The sequence below is a fragment of the Pempheris klunzingeri genome, chromosome 14 (assembly GCF_042242105.1).
Source record: "Pempheris klunzingeri isolate RE-2024b chromosome 14, fPemKlu1.hap1, whole genome shotgun sequence".
NCBI lineage: Eukaryota > Metazoa > Chordata > Actinopteri > Acropomatiformes > Pempheridae > Pempheris > Pempheris klunzingeri.
The window spans coordinates 12,857,237-12,874,323 of record NC_092025.1 but is presented as its reverse complement, the minus strand read 5'-3'; the positions used below and the strand labels follow the sequence as shown (position 1 = coordinate 12,874,323).

The following is a 17,087-nucleotide window of genomic DNA, read 5'->3' as shown; positions in this document are numbered from 1 at the left end:
ATACACAGTACGTCAACTCTGTGCGAAGACATATTTTTGTCATACTGCTACCTCTGAGATCAGATGTGACCCTTAATGCTCAGCTCGCAGGATAAAGCTGCAGATTTGTAACTTGAATGAGTCATTGTTCTTTGTGATACAGGGCAATAGTTGGCTGGGTCAGAGCAAATGAAAAATCCAGTGGATTTTCTTTAGATGTAATACCTTATATTTATTTGGGGGTATATGGGAGTTGGTATAACTTGAGTTTATGATGGAACAAGCCAGCTGTGAAAGCCTGGCAGGAAAACAAACCAGAAAGCACAAGTGTGATGGGGGATGAAAAGCTGTAAAAAAAAAAACTAAAAAAAAAGAATCAATGCACTATCCTCTCAAATCCAACTTTTATTGGATTAAATGATCGATAAAACGCAGTTTGTGTCATGTCAGTCATGAACTACTGCAGGGTCACAATCCAGCTGGTAAGCAGAAGACAAGGGGGTGGGGGAGTCACGTGATGAGTCAGCTGACTCCGTGCCTCTCACAAGGCGCAGCGGTCACACGCTCGTATCACAACAAGCTGAGTGCTGCTGGCCGACAGTCACACTGCAGCTTGTCGACCTTCTTTCCGTGCGCTCTGTGGAAACGGAAGCGGGACCGTCTTAAGTTTCCTCGCCTGTCGGGGTTCGTATCACCCGGGGAGGACGACGACGACCCTCCGGTCTGCACTTTTCTGAAGGTACTGCGGCGAAAGAGTTGCTAGCTAGCTACTTTGTTAGCATCCTGTTCGGTTTTTTTTGTTTTGTTTTTTTTTTGCTTAAGCTTCCTTCATATTTGTATGTGAGTGTGTGTGAGTAACTTCTTCTCAAGTATAAGTGTTAAATGACACCCCTGAGTGTTACTTCCTTGACGCCTGTCTCTCTCTGCTTTGCGCAGGCTGCCCTCAAACACAGGACACCTGCTGCCTGAACAATGAGGCTCCCCACGCCGCTGCCCTCATTGGGGCTGATGAGCTGCTCCCTGCTGCTAATGTTACCGCTGTTTGGCTCCTGCCATCCAGTCCAGACCTCCGAGCAGCCCGCACTGGTGTTCGTGGAGCAGCTCAGGCGCCCAGGGGTCGGGTTTAACTGGAGAAATGTTACCTGCCCCATGTGCAAAGCTTTGTTCACCATCCTTGACATCGCCCTCCTGGTAATGTTTGAACACTTCTCGGGCCACTTAAGGGGATGCTGGAGCAATATGACCTCTAGCAGTATCACCTGACACGTGCGACGTCTGGTATCCACAGATCTGCCAAGACATGATCCTTATTTTCCATCCTTCAGTTGAGAAAAGCTGGGACGACCAACAATGTCTAACTAGACTAGATTGATTGCTTAACATACCAATTAGCCCACATTTCAGCCCCAAAAGTCAAATCTTTAGTAAGTGGAACCTAAATGGAGGTGGTAGGCAACAGACAGAAGGAAGACACAGTCACCCTTATACATTTTATTGATAGCAAGGTAACTTTGACAGTATATCTAATTCTACACTGTTCCTGGTTCAGCTAATAAAGCAGTCCTGCAAAAAAAACCAAAAAAAAACCAGACCATCATGAAGGGTTATATGGCTGTTAAAAGAGGTGTTGATTCAACTTTTTGATGCTCTGGAGGCTTCTTTTTTTTTTTTTAAAGGTATCATTGTGTTGTTCCTATTTTCTGCTTGATTGCTTCTTTTTGTTCTGTTCGTAACTGGCCAAGAATTTTTGTCCTCCTTGACTGACCTGTGGACTAAATGGTTTTTGAACCTTACTGATTGCTGTAGCTTCATCTCCGTTTGAAATTCATCAAAATCATCAAATCAATCATTTTGGGGAAGTTGTGACAGGATAGGACAATAATGTAATTGATTCGAATCGTGTTGCTCAATGCAAACGTGATGTGTTAATGCCAGTTCTACTGTGACTAACGGGGTTACTCGAGTTTGCGGACAAATGTGGCATAGGACACCAAGCCCCCTTGAAAATGTCATCTCTTTTTATATCTCCTGGCATTTATAGCTGATTTAGCACAAAATGTGCTTGAGCCATCTTGATCACATGGTCTCTTTATTGACCTCAAGTGCTCCTGTTATCTCGTAGCTACAGCAGTTGACCTCAAAACCAAATGTATGCATAAATAATTGTTGTATTTAAAAGCTGCACCCATTCAAAAGTGTCGCTTGTGCATAATGTTGTCGTCTAGTGAGTTTGAATTTTAGACGATTCAGACGGATTTCGCCTTGACTTGGCTTTCAGGAAGTTTGAGGTTTTGATACCAGTCAGTGATGCGTCACGTCTAAGCCCCTTTGAGGTTAGTATTCGCATGGAATTGTGTTTTCACATCTCGTCTCTAATCCTGTCCTGCCTCCGTTACTCCTTTTCAGAGTGATGCAAATGAAGAGCGAGTGGCGCGCGCAGTAGGCGAGGCGTGTATCCGTCTCCATCTGGCCGATGAGCAGGTTTGTCGACAAATAACAGAGTTGTTCAGGGACGACTTCATCCGAGCTCTGCAGGAGTCCTTGCTGTGGCCCACTGAAGCGTGCGCCGTGCTGGTGGGCCCTTCCTGTGGCAAATTTGACATCTACGCACCCTGGAACATCACCCTGCCAAAGGTCCCTAAGCCTCCCGTGACACCGCCATCTCCTCCCAAACCTGGCTCCCCACAGAGCAGGGTCCTGTTTCTAACTGACATCCACTGGGACGAGGTCAGTGCGTACCATTGAGAAGTTACAGTTTGTTATGGGAAAATCTGGTTACACCCCCCCCCCTCTTTTTATATGTGTATTAACATGCTAAAGTTACATTAGTGCCCTGAACTTTGTCTATTAAAGTGGATGCATTAAAGGCAGTTTCATGTTGATAGTGGACTGTGGAACTTCAAGGATCACAGTCTCTTCTCTCGCAGAACATCCAAGTCATGATTTATTGATTTTCCCCAGAGCATTTAGAATGATTAACCACAACAGTAGGATGATTTTGTTTATCTGACTTTGCTCCCTCCTGACAGGAGTATGAAGCTGGCAGCTCCGCAGACTGCAAAGACCCTCTGTGCTGTCGTAAAGACTCGGGCTCTCCCAGCTGGAGGCGGAGGCAAGCCGGGTACTGGGGAACCTACAGTAAGTGTGACATGCCTCTACGGACGGTGGAGAACCTCCTGGAAAACGCAGCCTCAGCCGGGCCCTGGGACTGGGTCTACTGGACCGGAGACATACCAGCGCACAACGTTTGGTCTCAGACCAGGAAACAACAGCTGTCGGAGCTTACAGTCGTCTCCAGGCTCATCCACAAGTAATTTTTCTCTTGTGATTATCGTAATTCTCCTTTCACACACAGCATAGTTCATGTGTTCTCTATCTGTTTCTGCAGATAACTTGACCCATAACCACGTAGCTGTCGGAGTTGTTTTTAATAGATCAACTGATGGAATATGGGGTGAAGATGTATTGATAGATTTTAGTGTATTTTGATATAATTTGCCCGTACAGTACAGAAGACACATCCACTTTGTACAAGTTGTACGCTACATGTTGTGTTTTGTTCAACAAAAAAAGAACATTTGAAAAACAAAAAAGGAATATGGGTTAAGGTCAGACCTTTCATCAGAGTTCCTTGTAATCAACAGCAGCTTAAGGAATTTCTGGATAACACATTTGCTCTAATGTAACCTGAACATGGCTTTGCTTCCTGACTCGACATGCTAACATTCAGGGTGTTTTTGTTGCTCCTTTTGGTCAGGTTTTTTCATGTGTTCTGTTGAATTGATCCAAACAGCTTCTGACCTCCACCTATTCCTCCTGTCCAGACACCTGGGGCCTAATGTGACGGTTTACCCTGCTATAGGGAACCACGAGAGTACGCCAGTGAACAGCTTCCCACCACCCTTCGTTCATGGCAACAGATCATGCTCCTGGCTCTACGACACAATGGCGGAGGAGTGGGCACCATGGTTACCAGAGCAGGCTTTGAAGACTTTGAGGTTTTTATTATATCTAAATATCCGCAGTGTGTTGGCATTGTTTAGGCCGCCCCGCAGATGAGACATAAGTGCTGATGTGAAACAACATCAAGCTAAAGGTTTTTAAAACGGGAACTGTTTTTGTCAAATGTTTGTTGTTGCAGTTTCACTGTAGTTCACATCCCGCTGTTCGCAAACAGAAGTGGCCACATCTCTCAGAAAATTGTTCCCTTTATAGAGGGTTTGGATGTTTCCTGAGCACTTCAACTATGTCTTTTTGTATGTGTAATTTCAGATATGGAGGATTCTACACACTGGAGGTTCAGCCTGGTCTGAGGGTGGTCTCTCTAAACATGAACTTTTGTGCTCGAGAAAACTTCTGGCTGATGGTGAACTCTACCGATCCTGCTAACCAGCTGCAGTGGCTCGTCCATATTCTCCAGGCCAGTGAGGACAAGGGAGAGAAGGTGAGTAGAGCAGCACAAACGGAGGTCGACAGCAGGCGCTGGGTCATTTGGTCCTCTTAACATTGTAAAGCTGATCAAGCACTAGGAGTGGTTTTAATGAGGCTTCATGTCACATGCTTCATGCGAGATGTGGATAATGATTCTATGGCTTTTTATTTTACCTGAGCATGAGATTGCCATAAAACTGTGTTTTGTTTTTTTTTTTAATCGCTGCCATAATCTTCCTCTACATGGTTCTATTTTCTCCTCTTCTTTTAGGTCCATATCATCGGTCACATCCCACCTGGCCTGTGTCTTGGCAGCTGGAGCTGGAACTACTATCACATTGTCAACAGGTAGTTACATTGATCGTTGAAACCTAAATATGCAGAATCTCAGAGCTGTTGGAAGTTTTTAGTGCAGTGAAGACAGCTGCAGTAACGGTACATGGTTTTGTTTTGTCTTTGCTTGCTGTTATCACTGAGAGAAGGACATGAAGTTCTGTATGTATGACAGTGTCAGGCATTTAATGAAACGTGGGTCATTAATTTCCCCAGTGTCAATTTATCCATGCTATATTCTAGCTGACATCTACTCTTCAGCGTAATGCCAATATATGATGATCGGTCCAGATTATCAGATATCTGGGAGATAATTTCCAACTGTGATGATGATTTCAGTCAGTTAAATATGCGGTTGACTTATTACAAGCTTGTGTCACTAATTGTTTTTTTGGCCACATCAGATGTGTGGTGTGGTTTTGTTTGTCTGCATTAAGTAATGAAAGTGCAAGTTCTTTATTTTTGTCGGGGCCCCCCTGTGGTTTAACTCGCTGCGTCAGTCTGACTTGATGAGAGAAATTGTAAAGTCTTTGATGTAGAACATCCTTTTTATTTATTTTATTTTATTTTTTTCAGATACGAAAGTACGATTACTGGGCAGTTTTTTGGCCACACACACCTGGATGAGTTCCAAATGTTTTATGACGAAGCGACCATGAGCCGCCCATTGGGAATAGCATTCATTGCTCCCAGTGTCACTACTTACGTTAATCTTAACCCAGGTGAGTTCATAAAGGAGTTCTCCCAACGTTGGATCAACGCACACGGCTAAAACACTTCTGATTGTTTTTCTTCTTTTTCCAGGTTACCGTGTCTATTACGTGGATGGGAATTACCAAGGCAGCTCTCGGCTGGTACTCGACCATGAGACCTACATCCTTAACCTCACAGAGGTAAACCACAGTCCAGGAGCGCCAAATGTCCCGGTACAGAACCCCAAATGGACATTGCTGTACCGTGCCACCGTGGCCTACGGTGTGGCCAGTATGTTTCCTTCCGACTGCGAGGGGCTGATGCGGACCTTTATCAGTGACGATCGGGTCTTCCAGAAGTTCTGGTACTTCAGACATAAAGGACACGTGTCGGAGCCCTGCAAGGAGACATGCAAAACCACAGTGCTCTGCTTTCTGCACAGCGGGCGGTACGACGAGCTGGAGCAGTGCGACCTCCTCAACGGCTTTGGAGGACACTTGGCCCGGGCTGCCAGAAAAACTCTGTGTTGACCAGAGGAAGTTTGGCAGTATGAATGCAATATGACCAAATATGAAATTGAGCCAAAAAGTGTTTTTTCCTGTTGCTGGTTGGCCAACAAGGATTGTTTGTTTGTTTAATAGCATAAAGTCACTTGAGCTGTTGCTCATTAATCTGACAGTTTATGTGAATTTTGTCAGCCCGTCACTGAGTCTGAGGAGTTGTCAGTTTTGCCTTGAGTTAGTCATGTTTTTACAGACATCTGATTGTGATTTGCAACATGCCTGGGGTCTTTCAACTGCTGCTTTGTAATGCCTGTTGTGTAAAGACTGCTAGAAACCATCCTAAAAGATGGTCAGTTTACTTTAAATGCACAGAATTGCGCAGGTTAGGTGTTGAGAGATTTGTCCTGATTTTGGCAATTCTGTTGCACTGGGTGCCTTGTATCAGGGAAAATAATGTTAAACATGTTCTCAACAACAGTCTTGCAACATTCGAAGCTGCTTAAATGCTGTTCTAGTACGAATAGCTTGCACCCAACATCATTCTCGGGCCTCATAAAATCCCAAAGTGTTTATCAGACAATCACCAGACAAATATGGACACATAGCAGAAGGTTTGCATTAAAAATGACTCTTGTTGACCTGTCCCGCAATGTGAGCATAATGTCTTCTGGGATTTGAACGTTGGAAGAACGGTTCTCTTTCTCTTACTTTATTGAATCTTGTGGATCAGTCGACCTCAGCCGTCACCTCTCAGGTTTGAGCTTTGCAGAGTTGCTTGGCAGCACACGGTATCTTTACTCAATGATTTTTTTGACAGTCCTCCGTCAGCATCATTGTGGGAATTTGGGTCAGCTTGCGAAGCATCTACCTTTCTATTGTACAGCACCGTCGGCATCAAAAAAGAGGTCTTCAAACCTGAATGAACAGTGTTTTTTTTTGTTGTTTAGGATTCTGCACTTTAATTCTTTGGCTAGTTAATGATGTTTAGATTTAATAGATTCAAGTGTGACAAGGTTTTCAGATCTGAATGTGACTTATTGTGTAACACAAGCATGACAATGGAACTTGTAAAATGAGCAATAACTTAAATACTGTATAAATTATAAATAAAATAAAAAAACTGATACTCATGTCTGTATTATGTGATTGCTATGAGGGGAAATATTGAATACAAATTAAAGTAACTTGTTTTTGTGGGTATACATTGGTTGGTGTTGCATATTTGCAGATGTATATGACTCAGTGCAGGTGGGACATCATGGATTTACAATAATAGGCTAACGACGCCCACCCACCACCTTTTCCATCAACTGAGGCAGTAAAAGTGTAGGCCTGCCTGCATGTAACTAACTCACAGTGGGGCTGCGAGTCTAAGAGCACATTTACTGGTATCTTTCTCTCGTGCTTCACCCTGCGCTCTGGTAAACTGCTCTGTGGTTTCCACCACTGCCTCATTTGAGTCAGACTCCCTTCACCAGTAAACCACCTGCTGCATATAATAGTAGCCGGACGTCGTAAGTTGAAAAATTAGCTCATTTCAAAAGAACAAATACTGCAGAGGAAATGAATTAATAACAGCACTGGGGAGTAGTTGAAGACTGAAGATGCTGATTGTGTTACAGACAAATCCAGCCCAACCTTTGAGTACTATAAGCTCATCCGGTGCATCATGTTTTTATGATTTCAGTTTTCAAATTTTTGTTTGAAGGACCAACCAAAAGAGTTGCCATGCATCCAGATACCATCTGATTCCCTGGAAGACATAACTAGTTATTTAATAATTCTTCACATATCAGTAAGTATAAAATTCAATTCAAGTGCCACAACTCATGGATCCTCCTGCACTCAAGATCATATAACATTTGAACATTATAATAAGTAATTTCGTGTCTCTCATTCATTTCTTGAATTAGTGTTCAATCTACCAATTTCCATCATTAAAAGTATGTGTAACAAGCCATTGTATCCTCTTCATCTGTCCTCTAAAGGGTTTATTATGGTTCTGAGAAGAGCATAGTGACACCAAAGTCCTCCTTATACAGGTCCCAGGTCTTTGGTTTGTGTGGGTTGTCCAGCTCTTCTCTGGGTAGAAACAGCCTGTGGAGAGAGAGAACGCAGGGTTTCACAGTAAGCACTGATGTAAAAGCAGAATGTGAAGATGTTGGGAGTCTAGAATAACAGATACAATTGCATCAGAGAAACGGGAACGTACTTGTTATCCTCTATGAAGGAGGTATTGAACCAGAAGTAGAACGGAACATCTTCGTATCCTTTTGGAAGACCCTAAAGGGAACGATGAACACAAAATATAAACTCATAAGCCGATCGGGCTAAACAACAGCTTTCATTAAAAAAAGGTGTAAACGCCAACACTCACAGCACTCGACTCAAACATGACCTTCACGTCCCCTTCGACCACAGGCCCGTTCTGCAGGCTGATGACTGCTGCATTGCTGCCCACATCGGGGAATACCTAACAAAATCCCAGAGGCAGCATGATCACCCGCTGAACACATAAATCAGCGTGACCCGATGAGTGCATGTGCAGAGGGTGGCAGACTTACTGTGCAGTTCTCCTGTTTGGCACACACACACTGAAATGCCAGCTCTTTCTTTACAACTATCTTCACCTTGAGGTCGCTGCCATCTCCTTTCCCCACTCCTGGGCGCCAGGGAGCAAGAAAGGTATTAACAAGGGGCACAAAAAGACATATGAAGTTACGTATTGGAGTGTTTGCTGGGTTTCACCTGCTATGGAGTGGATGCGGATGCTCTTGATCCTGAGGCTTTTAGGCGGAGGCAGCTGTCTGTTAAACATGTTCTTCATGATCTCGTAGTATCCCACGTACCGGCTCTGTGGTACACACACACACATACACACACACACAGCAGAGCTAAAACATCTCCACCAACAGAGTCTAAGGTTTAATAATCTAATTTCTCCACCAATAACACATTAAAATCTTTAACCGTCAAGATTATTCATATATTTACACTGCATGCGTGCATATAGTGAGTAAATGTATTTATGGCAAATGTATGTACATGCGTACAAATATTATATAGTGCATGTAGTCAATTATGACACTGTTAGATGAAAACAAGCAATACAGTAGCTGTTTAGTTTTTTAACTCTACCACTGGGGGGCGCCAGTCAGTTTTTGTCTGTAGGCCTAAAATGGAAACAATTCTAAATAACTGCCTTTATTAAAAAAGTGGCTTTTGAAAGCCCCTGATTGACTTGTCCTTACCTGAGAGGGAGTCTCCACTCCCTGAAACTTGGAGCTGCGACTCTTGTCTGTCCTCCTCTCTCCAAAATAGTCCAGACTTTCCTGTTGCACAAGCGGACAGTGTGTGACAGAGTGTAAGGAAGTAGTCTTGTACTGGAATGTTTTGCTATTTTATTAACCCTTGTTTGAACAAACCTGTGCACTCTCAAACTGGTCACTGTCAATAAACCAGGTGCACACCATAGTACCTGTGCGTCCTGTGAAAGAGAGCAGTGGCGTTATCACGTTATCGTGAGTGTAATAGTTAAGCATTTTCAACGACTTTGCACCAAAGTGTCTTTGTTCAACTCAAATAATTCCTGATGATAAAACTGTTTGGGATCTTTGGCATCACCTTTTCCTCCTTTACAGTGAATGGCAATGATGTTTTTAGGATCAGCAGACATCCACTCCCTCACGCTTGCGGTGTATTTCAGCATGTCCCTGAAACAGACAGCAGAAGCACGTGGTGATAAAGAGGTGGGGAAAAGATGGCAGGTCCTCTTATGTAGCTGTAGCATCTAAAGAGCCTCAGTATACAGTGTTTGGGCTACAAGCAAAAGGGAGTGGTAAAACAAAAATGACACATTACAACGGAAAATGTGACTCACTCTAAGGAGGGGACGTTGTGGTCATCGATGAACACCCGTTCGACGCTGTAGTGGAAGAACTGGGGGTCGTAGCCCTTCTCGCCTGGAAACAAAGGCGTACATATAAGGTTGTACATAAAAGGGGAAAAAAAGCACGTGTGATGAGAGGAGGGGCCGACTTACTGCACAGGTTGTAAACTTTGTAGTGGCCTTCATGTTTAGTGTCAAGAAATCTCGCCACTTCCTGCACAGAAAGAGCGGAGAAACAGGTTACACCTGTGGGGGTGTGTACACTGTGGGTCTACTTTATGTAGGAAATTCCTTTAAAAAATGACTTGATTCAATTTCAAAATGTTTTGTAATTAGATTGGAACCATGCACGTTGAGCAGAATTTTATTGTGCATGGACTGAGGTTGTGTCAGACTTACCTTGATTGGATTCCTGTAGAACGACTGCTTCCCAGAGGAGGGGAAAGACATGGCGATGACACGGTCTAGAGAAGAGGGTACAGATGCAAACCAGTGTTCAAGTTCAAGGGTGTCATCTTTAGCCAACTATTTCAAATGTAGTTTTCTGACATGCTTGGATGTTTTTTTTGTTTTTATTATACAGAATGTAACGACTACCTGTGACATAGGTGAGGTCAAGGTCAAATCCATCCTTCTGATAACGCCTTTTGTTCTCAGAAACCTAAGAAAATGATCAGGATATAGAAGACTTTCTTCCCTTGATGCCAACCCTAATTCTCAACAGCTACAATCTTCCTAGCGAACTGCATTAGGTATTCACAGTTTTCTAGGTGTCCACGGTGATGGCCTTACCATCCTCCTGGTGACCTTCTCCAGCTCTTTCCTCTGCGCTGCCAGTCTGAAAACCCTCACCAGGATTATTATTCTCAGGAAACGAAAGATCGCCACCACCCTGAAGAAGAATAAGTAACAAAAACATACTTACAGTATGAACTGTTTGACATAAACGTTAACATCTTCGGGGCATTGAGTATAATTTACTCATCATAATATAGTCAACAAACCTCTACGTACCGCAGGGTGACATTAGTGTTAGACAATATGGTTGAAATCAATATATTACAAATCAGCATCTTAAGAAACATTCTTATATGACAAAACTGACATTTTCATTGATATACTTTTAAACAAACAATGTAGAAATAATTGTGTATAAACCCTCTCATCTAGACGTCTTCATGTTACCGGGACCTGGTGTTAATGAGGAAAGAGCAACAAAACGGATTCAGGAGGTTTTCAGTGGACCTGAAAGAGGTCACATGATCAACAGACCCCCTTATGACATCATAAGCGGAGCCAAATCCAAACGGTGTGTTTTCACAAACATTTACTGAAAGTTGGAGCAGGAGAAAGAGTCTTTTCTCATAGTTTGACGTGGTGTTGGCGCATTGAGGACATATTTATTTTGAGAACACATTAAAAAAGTACATTTTGCATAATATCGGCCCTTTAAAAGCCCAGTCCACCCACAAAAATGTTTTCTCATCTTCCTCCAGACCGTACCCCCTCTATGTATTTATTTATAATTCTTTATCCACTAAAAAGAAACCAAATGTCTAACACAGGCGTATGAACCATTACATGTCTGTTAGCTGGGAATGTAGGGAAAAGCGGATACCTGGGGATGAGACTGGTTCCCGACAGGTCGCTGAAGGTGTAGATCATGGTGATCACCAGTGTGACTACCACAACGCAGGCGTCTCCGATATTCAGCTTGGAGCTGAAGTAAACTTTGAACCTAAAATGAAAACGCAACATTAGACAACTATCATGCTGCAGAGAAATCTGGCCAGGTCGTGTAACTAATAGCATGTGCCTGAATCCTAATCAATATGAAAAGCATTATATTCCATATTCCATGTGTAGTAGAGCGGATTTATTCACAGACACTGCACTTGCACTCTGAGTCGTTATGTTTCCCAAGGATCAGCCCTTTAGCTTCCTCTTCATAACTTCCTGTTTAACAGCTACTCACACTTGGTTACTGCTGACACAGGACTCTGGGAATGTTTGCATCACTCTTTTAAACATTTCGTGTACTCACTTTCACAAGCAAGCACTTGTGCAGTGATAACTGAAGACGTGGGTAACCTTAAACTTCAAATACTGGGTGCAGCTTGCAATACATTGCAATTTAATAATAATAATAATAATAATAATGATGAATGAATGAACCTCCTTCCAACACAGTGTCAGCAAATAATTAGCATTACAAGCTTCACAAAGCTAAGATTTATTGGAATGTATTAGACAATGAACGCAAAGCATTTATAAAGACTGGGGGTTGCTGAGATCACAAAAACTAGGCCAACATGTATGGCTCCTTAATCATGACAGGGTGTTAACCACCACAAAGACACAGAGAAGAAGCGGCTGCACTACCACGCGACCGCATGCGAGGCCGTTCTCTCCCACTCACCCCTCCACGTAGACCCGCAGGAGAACGTCAGCGAGGAAGAAGAAGGAAATGGTGAGGGACACGGCCTCCAAGGCATCTCCGACCCCTCTGCTCTTGGCTGGCAATGAAATGTCCACGATCACCAGCACAAAGTCCACTACGATCAGTATCACTCCAAACACACTGGAGGGAGAGACAGATAAGCTCCAGCATCATCAAACACTACAGGAAAAGAAGCATCACTCCCCAAAACGCACTCACCGAAATCCGAAGGACATAACAAAAGGTGCCATCTTCTTCCGAATATTGCTGAAAGCAGGAAAGAAAGAAAGAAATCACATTTTCGATTGATATTATTCATTATATCTTTGTTGGAGGTTCAGTCCGTAACAATTTTCGTGTCACAGCTTTATTGCTGGCAGCCAATAAAAAGTAGGGTAAATGTCTGCTTACTGATACATCGTGTCTGGTACCACACTCTCATCCTTTCCATCATCGATCTCCACTTTGGCATCCTCCATCTTTGCAATGTTTCTGACAGACACACATAAAGATAGATAACATAAACACCAACATCAACATCTTCAATAACCAAAGGCACTCTTTCCATGTTAGTTTATTACTCTTCCTCACCCATTTACACCTGAGTCAGACCCTGGGTTGAAGTAGACAGAGGACATGGTGTGTGTTAGTGTGTGTGTGCCTTCCTCCTGGCTCTGTTCTGAACGTGCAGTCTCTGCATTTGCAAAACGACAGTGTGAGAAGATTAAAGCTTCCTGGTTCAAGCAAGTAGCACCAAAGTTACAGTGTTATAAAAAAAAAAAATGTAGTCAAGCAAGAGAAGAGGACAAAAAAAAAAAAGTGTGGTTAGCTGTAGATCCAAAACTCAGCAGGCAAAGAAGTAGCAATGTATTCTTAATGAAAAGCAGTGATTAGAGTCTAAGAAAAACGAAAACCATCGACATTTAACAACAGGACTCCTCCGCTTCTCTGCTCATCTGGCTCGCACTCACCTTCCCGCCGTCCTTTGCTGCTCTCGGACCGTTTGTTTACCAGCTGGCTCCAAATTCGCCCCCCAAGAAAAAGCCCCGGCAGACTGTAGCTCGCGGCGCCTCGCTCACCGTGTGGACTGTCATTCGTGAAATTATACGGGAGTTTGTCTTGTGACTTCTTGTGAGGACAGAGGAAGACGGTTCAAAGGTTAACCGGGTACAGTTTTTTTTCTTTTTCTTTCCATCCACTATTCCTCATCGTTTTCTGCAAACGTAGCGGTTTCGGACTTCCTGGACCTCAGAGAAAGAGAGAAAAAGAAAAAAAAAGAAAAAAAAAAACCAATCACCGCTCAGCCCTGCTTTTTTTCTTCACTCATCTTTCCTCCTCTGGACACTTTCACAGCTGACTAAAGCCTGACCACCACCTTTTTTATTCACTACTAGTGTCGGACTACACAGCTCCTCCTCTCTGCTACATCTGGTTTTAATTGGACCAGCATCCCCCCCAAAAAACCCCGCCATGTAGTTCAGTTCAGCTTTAACGTTATTATCACATGCAGAAAGAGTATTTTTTTTTGTTTAATAATTAGCATTTGTGGAAGTTATATTTCTCAGCCGAACGCGTGACCCGCCAGAAAAAAAGTCTAATTTGAGGCTTTAACACCAAACTGTGTGTGAAAAGCTCTTCGAAAACAAAGAGCATCAGATCATGACGTGGAAATTTAAATGTATCTCAGTCAAAATTAATTGGAAATAACATATAGCTCATACACATTAAATACCATAATACCATACCACAAATACCATAAATAATAAATAAATAAATATTCTTTTAAAACTTTTTTCCCCCCTCAATAATAAAAAAGTAACACAAGGGGGAGCCAATTCCTTATATTCTCTTTTATGATGTGAATCTGTTGTTTTGTTTCACATCAGTGTTATCTGAATACCTTTGGGTCTTTTCTGTGTTGGTTCCACAAAATTGTAAGTTTCAAGTCATTACTAGGCTCTTTGAACTTCAGTATTCATCCACATTTCTCACCTAAACCAGTCTTCTGCTGTTTTAGATACAGTTAGCTCTTTCATTATCTATATTCTGTAAAAACACGTGGTGTTAACAAGAACAACCAGTTTCTTTTGGTTATCACTTTCTTTATTCTATCTTTTGCTATTAATTGGAATAATCTTCCATGGTTTACATGGTTGAATTTGAAAGGGTTCAAGTTCAGCTGAACCTTCTGTATGAGAGTCAAATTGATTTCCGAATAATGAAAACACAATGTCCTTGGAGAGGACAAAGATGGAACATAAATAATAGAAAACAAAGAATATCCACATTTCTTGGATGAAAAATAAAGTGTTGAAAGAATAAGAAGGATGGCTCTTCTGGTATGTAAGGAATGGAGTCCTCTCGACGCTCTCTGTCCATAAGGCTATTTGCAGGTCTGGGATCAGCTACTCTTTCCAAATACTAGAATGCCTGATGGACGAGGAAAACAACCTACTGGCTCGAGTTCAGTGTTTGGCAAGGTGGGTCGAATCCTTTAATGTGGACCATGCAGAACCGGCTCTGCCTATAAATAATACTGAGAAGAAAAGAACACTGAACCTGGAGAAAACAAGGGGAGGCATCGAGAAATGAAGGTAAGATCGGGTGCGGAGATTTTTTAAAGTTGAAAGAATTGTACTTTCTTGATTGGTATATTTATTCTTCAGTCATTAATATGTGTTTTGTTTATAATTTCAGACTGATTGTGCTGCTGGGGATCTCTTCCTAAAAGTCATGGCAGTATTGCTGTTGTTGGCTCTGGTGCGCCCGGCCGTGGCCTCTCTCACACAGTTGTCAGTATGTAGCTTGTCCTTCTCTTCTAGAGCTTCAGGATATCTCTTTTTGGCTTTTGTGTTGGCAGTACAAATTGAAAATGTATGGTTCAAAAAGTAGAATAGAAATAAATAAATCTGTCAGGGTACCAGTGTTGCACTAAAACAAGGTTAGAAATGTCGTGTATAACTTGAAATTGGTTTTTCCTCATTTCAGGTGATGGACCCATGCGGGTCAGAGGTTGCAGCTCTCAAGCGCAGCATAAGGAAACTGGAGAATAAACTCTCGATTGGGACTTGGCAGGTTGCGCACTTGCAGATGCACAAATACTTCAAGCCACTTCAACCTGCCGTGTCTAACGGTGAAGCTGAAACTGACGCAGCCCCCGCCGCAAAGAACAACAGCAGTGGGACATTAGACAGCTCTGATATGATGATGATGAAACCACTTCCACCTGCGGGCAGTTTAATTGTCCATGACAAAGGTAAGAGAAGCTCACATCGTATCTTACAAGTGTTTATTTAAAGTAAAATTGCAGTTTTGGATGTGCAATCTACAGAGCCTACTGTGCAGGAAAGAATTCAGAAAATGATTCCATATTTCTATTCACTGAGATTTGATCATTTATGTAGTTTATAGGTGCTAATATGCAACATGAATTAAGGATATAATGGGGTACGAGCACAGTCTTTAAGGCCTTTTTAATCCCATCTTCCTAGACTGTTCTGAGTTGTTCGAACGACTGGGACCACCCAGTGGTTTCTACCGCATCAGGCCCAAGCCGCACCAGGAGCCTTTCTCGGTCTACTGCGACATGGAGGATGGAGGGGGATGGACAGTGTTTCAGAGACGTCGGCACGGAAAAGTTGACTTCAACAGGTGTTTCAGCACAGAAAGAAGCTAGAGAAGATAAGAGTTTAGACAGGTGTTTCTTGTGAGGTAAAATATCTGCCTAATTCTCATTTTAGGGACTGGGTGGACTACAGAGACGGCTTTGGTGACTTCAAACTGTGGAATGATGAGTTTTGGCTGGGGAATGAACACATTTATTCTGTGCTCTCAAAAGGTTGGAAAATATTAAAAAAAATCACAGAATTCTTGATTCAATGTGGAAAGGAACTAATTTTATAGTAGTAGTCTTTTGCTGTATTCATTGTTTGTTTCTTATAGTCTGAAAGGCTGCTTTTTTGTGCATGTATTTCTTTGTCCAGAAGGTACAAATCTGGTGAAGATAGATCTAATGGACTGGGATGGAAAGAAAAGTCATGCATTTTATGAGAACTTCAGGATCACTAATGAGGCCGTAAGATAAACAATTTTACGGTTTTGTTTCTTTGTCTCACAAGTAACCGTGATCCCCCCTCCCTCAAAAAACACTGAATTAATACCTATTCCAGGATAGATATCGTCTTCAGTACGGCCAGTATAGTGGGCAAGCTGGAAATGCTCTGACAGGCGGTGGGGGGATGGTGGAGCATTGGTCCTCTTCCCTCAGTGGCATGCAGTTCAGCACCAGAGATCAGGTTAGTAATCTATCCATTTTAAGATGGTGTTTTTGACACTGTGCAGACAATGACTGTGATAACACTGATGATGGTGATGGTCATTGACAGGACAATGACCGCTACCTCCAGGGCAGCTGTGCTCAGGAGAATAAGGCAGGATGGTGGTTCAACAGGTGAGACCACCAGAGCGAGTGCGAAAACTTCAAATTGTCTTTTGGAAAATGTTCCATCCTTGACGTAGTGCACTATCCTTCTATCTACAGATGTCATGCAGCCAACCTAAATGGGAAGTTCTACCGTTCAGGAAAGTACAAGGGCCAGTATGACAATGGCGTGGTGTGGGGGACCTGGAGGGGCCTTTGGTATTCCCTTAGACACACCACCATGAAGGTGCGGCCTCTGGTTTTCTTGGACGTCGTGGGCAGCGGAGCAGGAGAAATGTAATAACATAAGGCATCATATTCCCTTGTATAATACAGAATGTAGTAAAAAACAAAAAAAAGATGCCAATTTTTATATTTGTATTTTAATTTCTCCCTTTG

General features: G+C 42.7%; 3 protein-coding genes across 4 annotated transcripts; 2 read left to right on the top strand and 1 right to left on the bottom strand.

Annotated features, from left to right (window-relative positions):
• The first annotated feature begins 612 nt into the window (after nt 1-612).
• smpd1 (sphingomyelin phosphodiesterase 1) lies at nt 613-6,497 on the top strand. The gene is made up of 10 exons (XM_070843177.1): nt 613-718; nt 916-1,170; nt 2,386-2,706; nt 3,009-3,289; nt 3,804-3,977; nt 4,252-4,423; nt 4,682-4,758; nt 5,320-5,465; nt 5,548-6,024; nt 6,057-6,497. The coding sequence occupies exons 2-9, from the start codon at nt 952-954 to the stop codon at nt 5,964-5,966; spliced, it is 1,809 nt and encodes a 602-aa protein (XP_070699278.1). The 5' UTR covers nt 613-718; nt 916-951; the 3' UTR covers nt 5,967-6,024; nt 6,057-6,497.
• A 371-nt stretch (nt 6,498-6,868) lies between these two features.
• tpte (transmembrane phosphatase with tensin homology) lies at nt 6,869-13,617 on the bottom strand. Of its 2 annotated transcripts, XM_070843178.1 has the most exons (19): nt 13,240-13,617; nt 12,860-12,962; nt 12,680-12,760; nt 12,488-12,535; nt 12,248-12,409; nt 11,447-11,566; nt 10,621-10,720; nt 10,426-10,489; nt 10,228-10,292; nt 9,982-10,042; nt 9,820-9,901; nt 9,564-9,652; nt 9,365-9,426; nt 9,191-9,271; nt 8,688-8,793; nt 8,504-8,601; nt 8,317-8,412; nt 8,152-8,222; nt 6,869-8,036 (listed from the first exon to the last, which is right to left on the bottom strand). In XM_070843178.1, the coding sequence occupies exons 2-19, from the start codon at nt 12,904-12,906 to the stop codon at nt 7,934-7,936; spliced, it is 1,536 nt and encodes a 511-aa protein (XP_070699279.1). In that variant the 5' UTR covers nt 12,907-12,962; nt 13,240-13,617; the 3' UTR covers nt 6,869-7,933. The 2 variants fall into 2 exon arrangements, with proteins under 2 accessions (XP_070699279.1, XP_070699280.1); XM_070843179.1 differs by lacking the exon at nt 12,860-12,962.
• Nucleotides 13,618-14,856: 1,239 nt separating this feature from the next.
• Nucleotides 14,857-16,989, top strand: fgl1b (fibrinogen like 1B). Its single transcript, XM_070844051.1, has 9 exons — nt 14,857-14,862; nt 14,966-15,064; nt 15,257-15,524; nt 15,760-15,919; nt 16,009-16,106; nt 16,252-16,343; nt 16,438-16,563; nt 16,654-16,718; nt 16,809-16,989. Exons 1-9 carry the CDS (start codon nt 14,857-14,859, stop codon nt 16,987-16,989), a joined length of 1,095 nt encoding a protein of 364 aa, XP_070700152.1.
• The last annotated feature ends 98 nt before the right edge of the window (nt 16,990-17,087 follow it).

Excerpts from the sequence above, each read along its gene's own strand:
- smpd1 (XM_070843177.1), top strand. The coding sequence starts at position 952 with ATGAGGCTCCCCACGCCGCTGCCCTCATTGGGGCTGATGAGCTGCTCC. Across the intron at positions 1,171-2,385 it reads TCCTTGACATCGCCCTCCTG|AGTGATGCAAATGAAGAGCG; the intron begins GTAATGTTTGAA and ends ACTCCTTTTCAG. Across the intron at positions 3,290-3,803 it reads GTCTCCAGGCTCATCCACAA|ACACCTGGGGCCTAATGTGA; the intron begins GTAATTTTTCTC and ends CCTCCTGTCCAG.
- tpte (XM_070843178.1), bottom strand. The coding sequence starts at position 12,906 with ATGTCCTCTGTCTACTTCAACCCAGGGTCTGACTCAGGTGTAAATGG. Across the intron at positions 9,272-9,364 it reads ACCAGTTTGAGAGTGCACAG|GAAAGTCTGGACTATTTTGG; the intron begins GTTTGTTCAAAC and ends CTTGTGCAACAG. Across the intron at positions 8,602-8,687 it reads CCGCATCCACTCCATAGCAG|GAGTGGGGAAAGGAGATGGC; the intron begins GTGAAACCCAGC and ends CCTGGCGCCCAG.
- fgl1b (XM_070844051.1), top strand. Across the intron at positions 15,920-16,008 it reads GGAAAAGTTGACTTCAACAG|GGACTGGGTGGACTACAGAG; the intron begins GTGTTTCAGCAC and ends TTCTCATTTTAG. Across the intron at positions 16,344-16,437 it reads TCAGGATCACTAATGAGGCC|GATAGATATCGTCTTCAGTA; the intron begins GTAAGATAAACA and ends TACCTATTCCAG.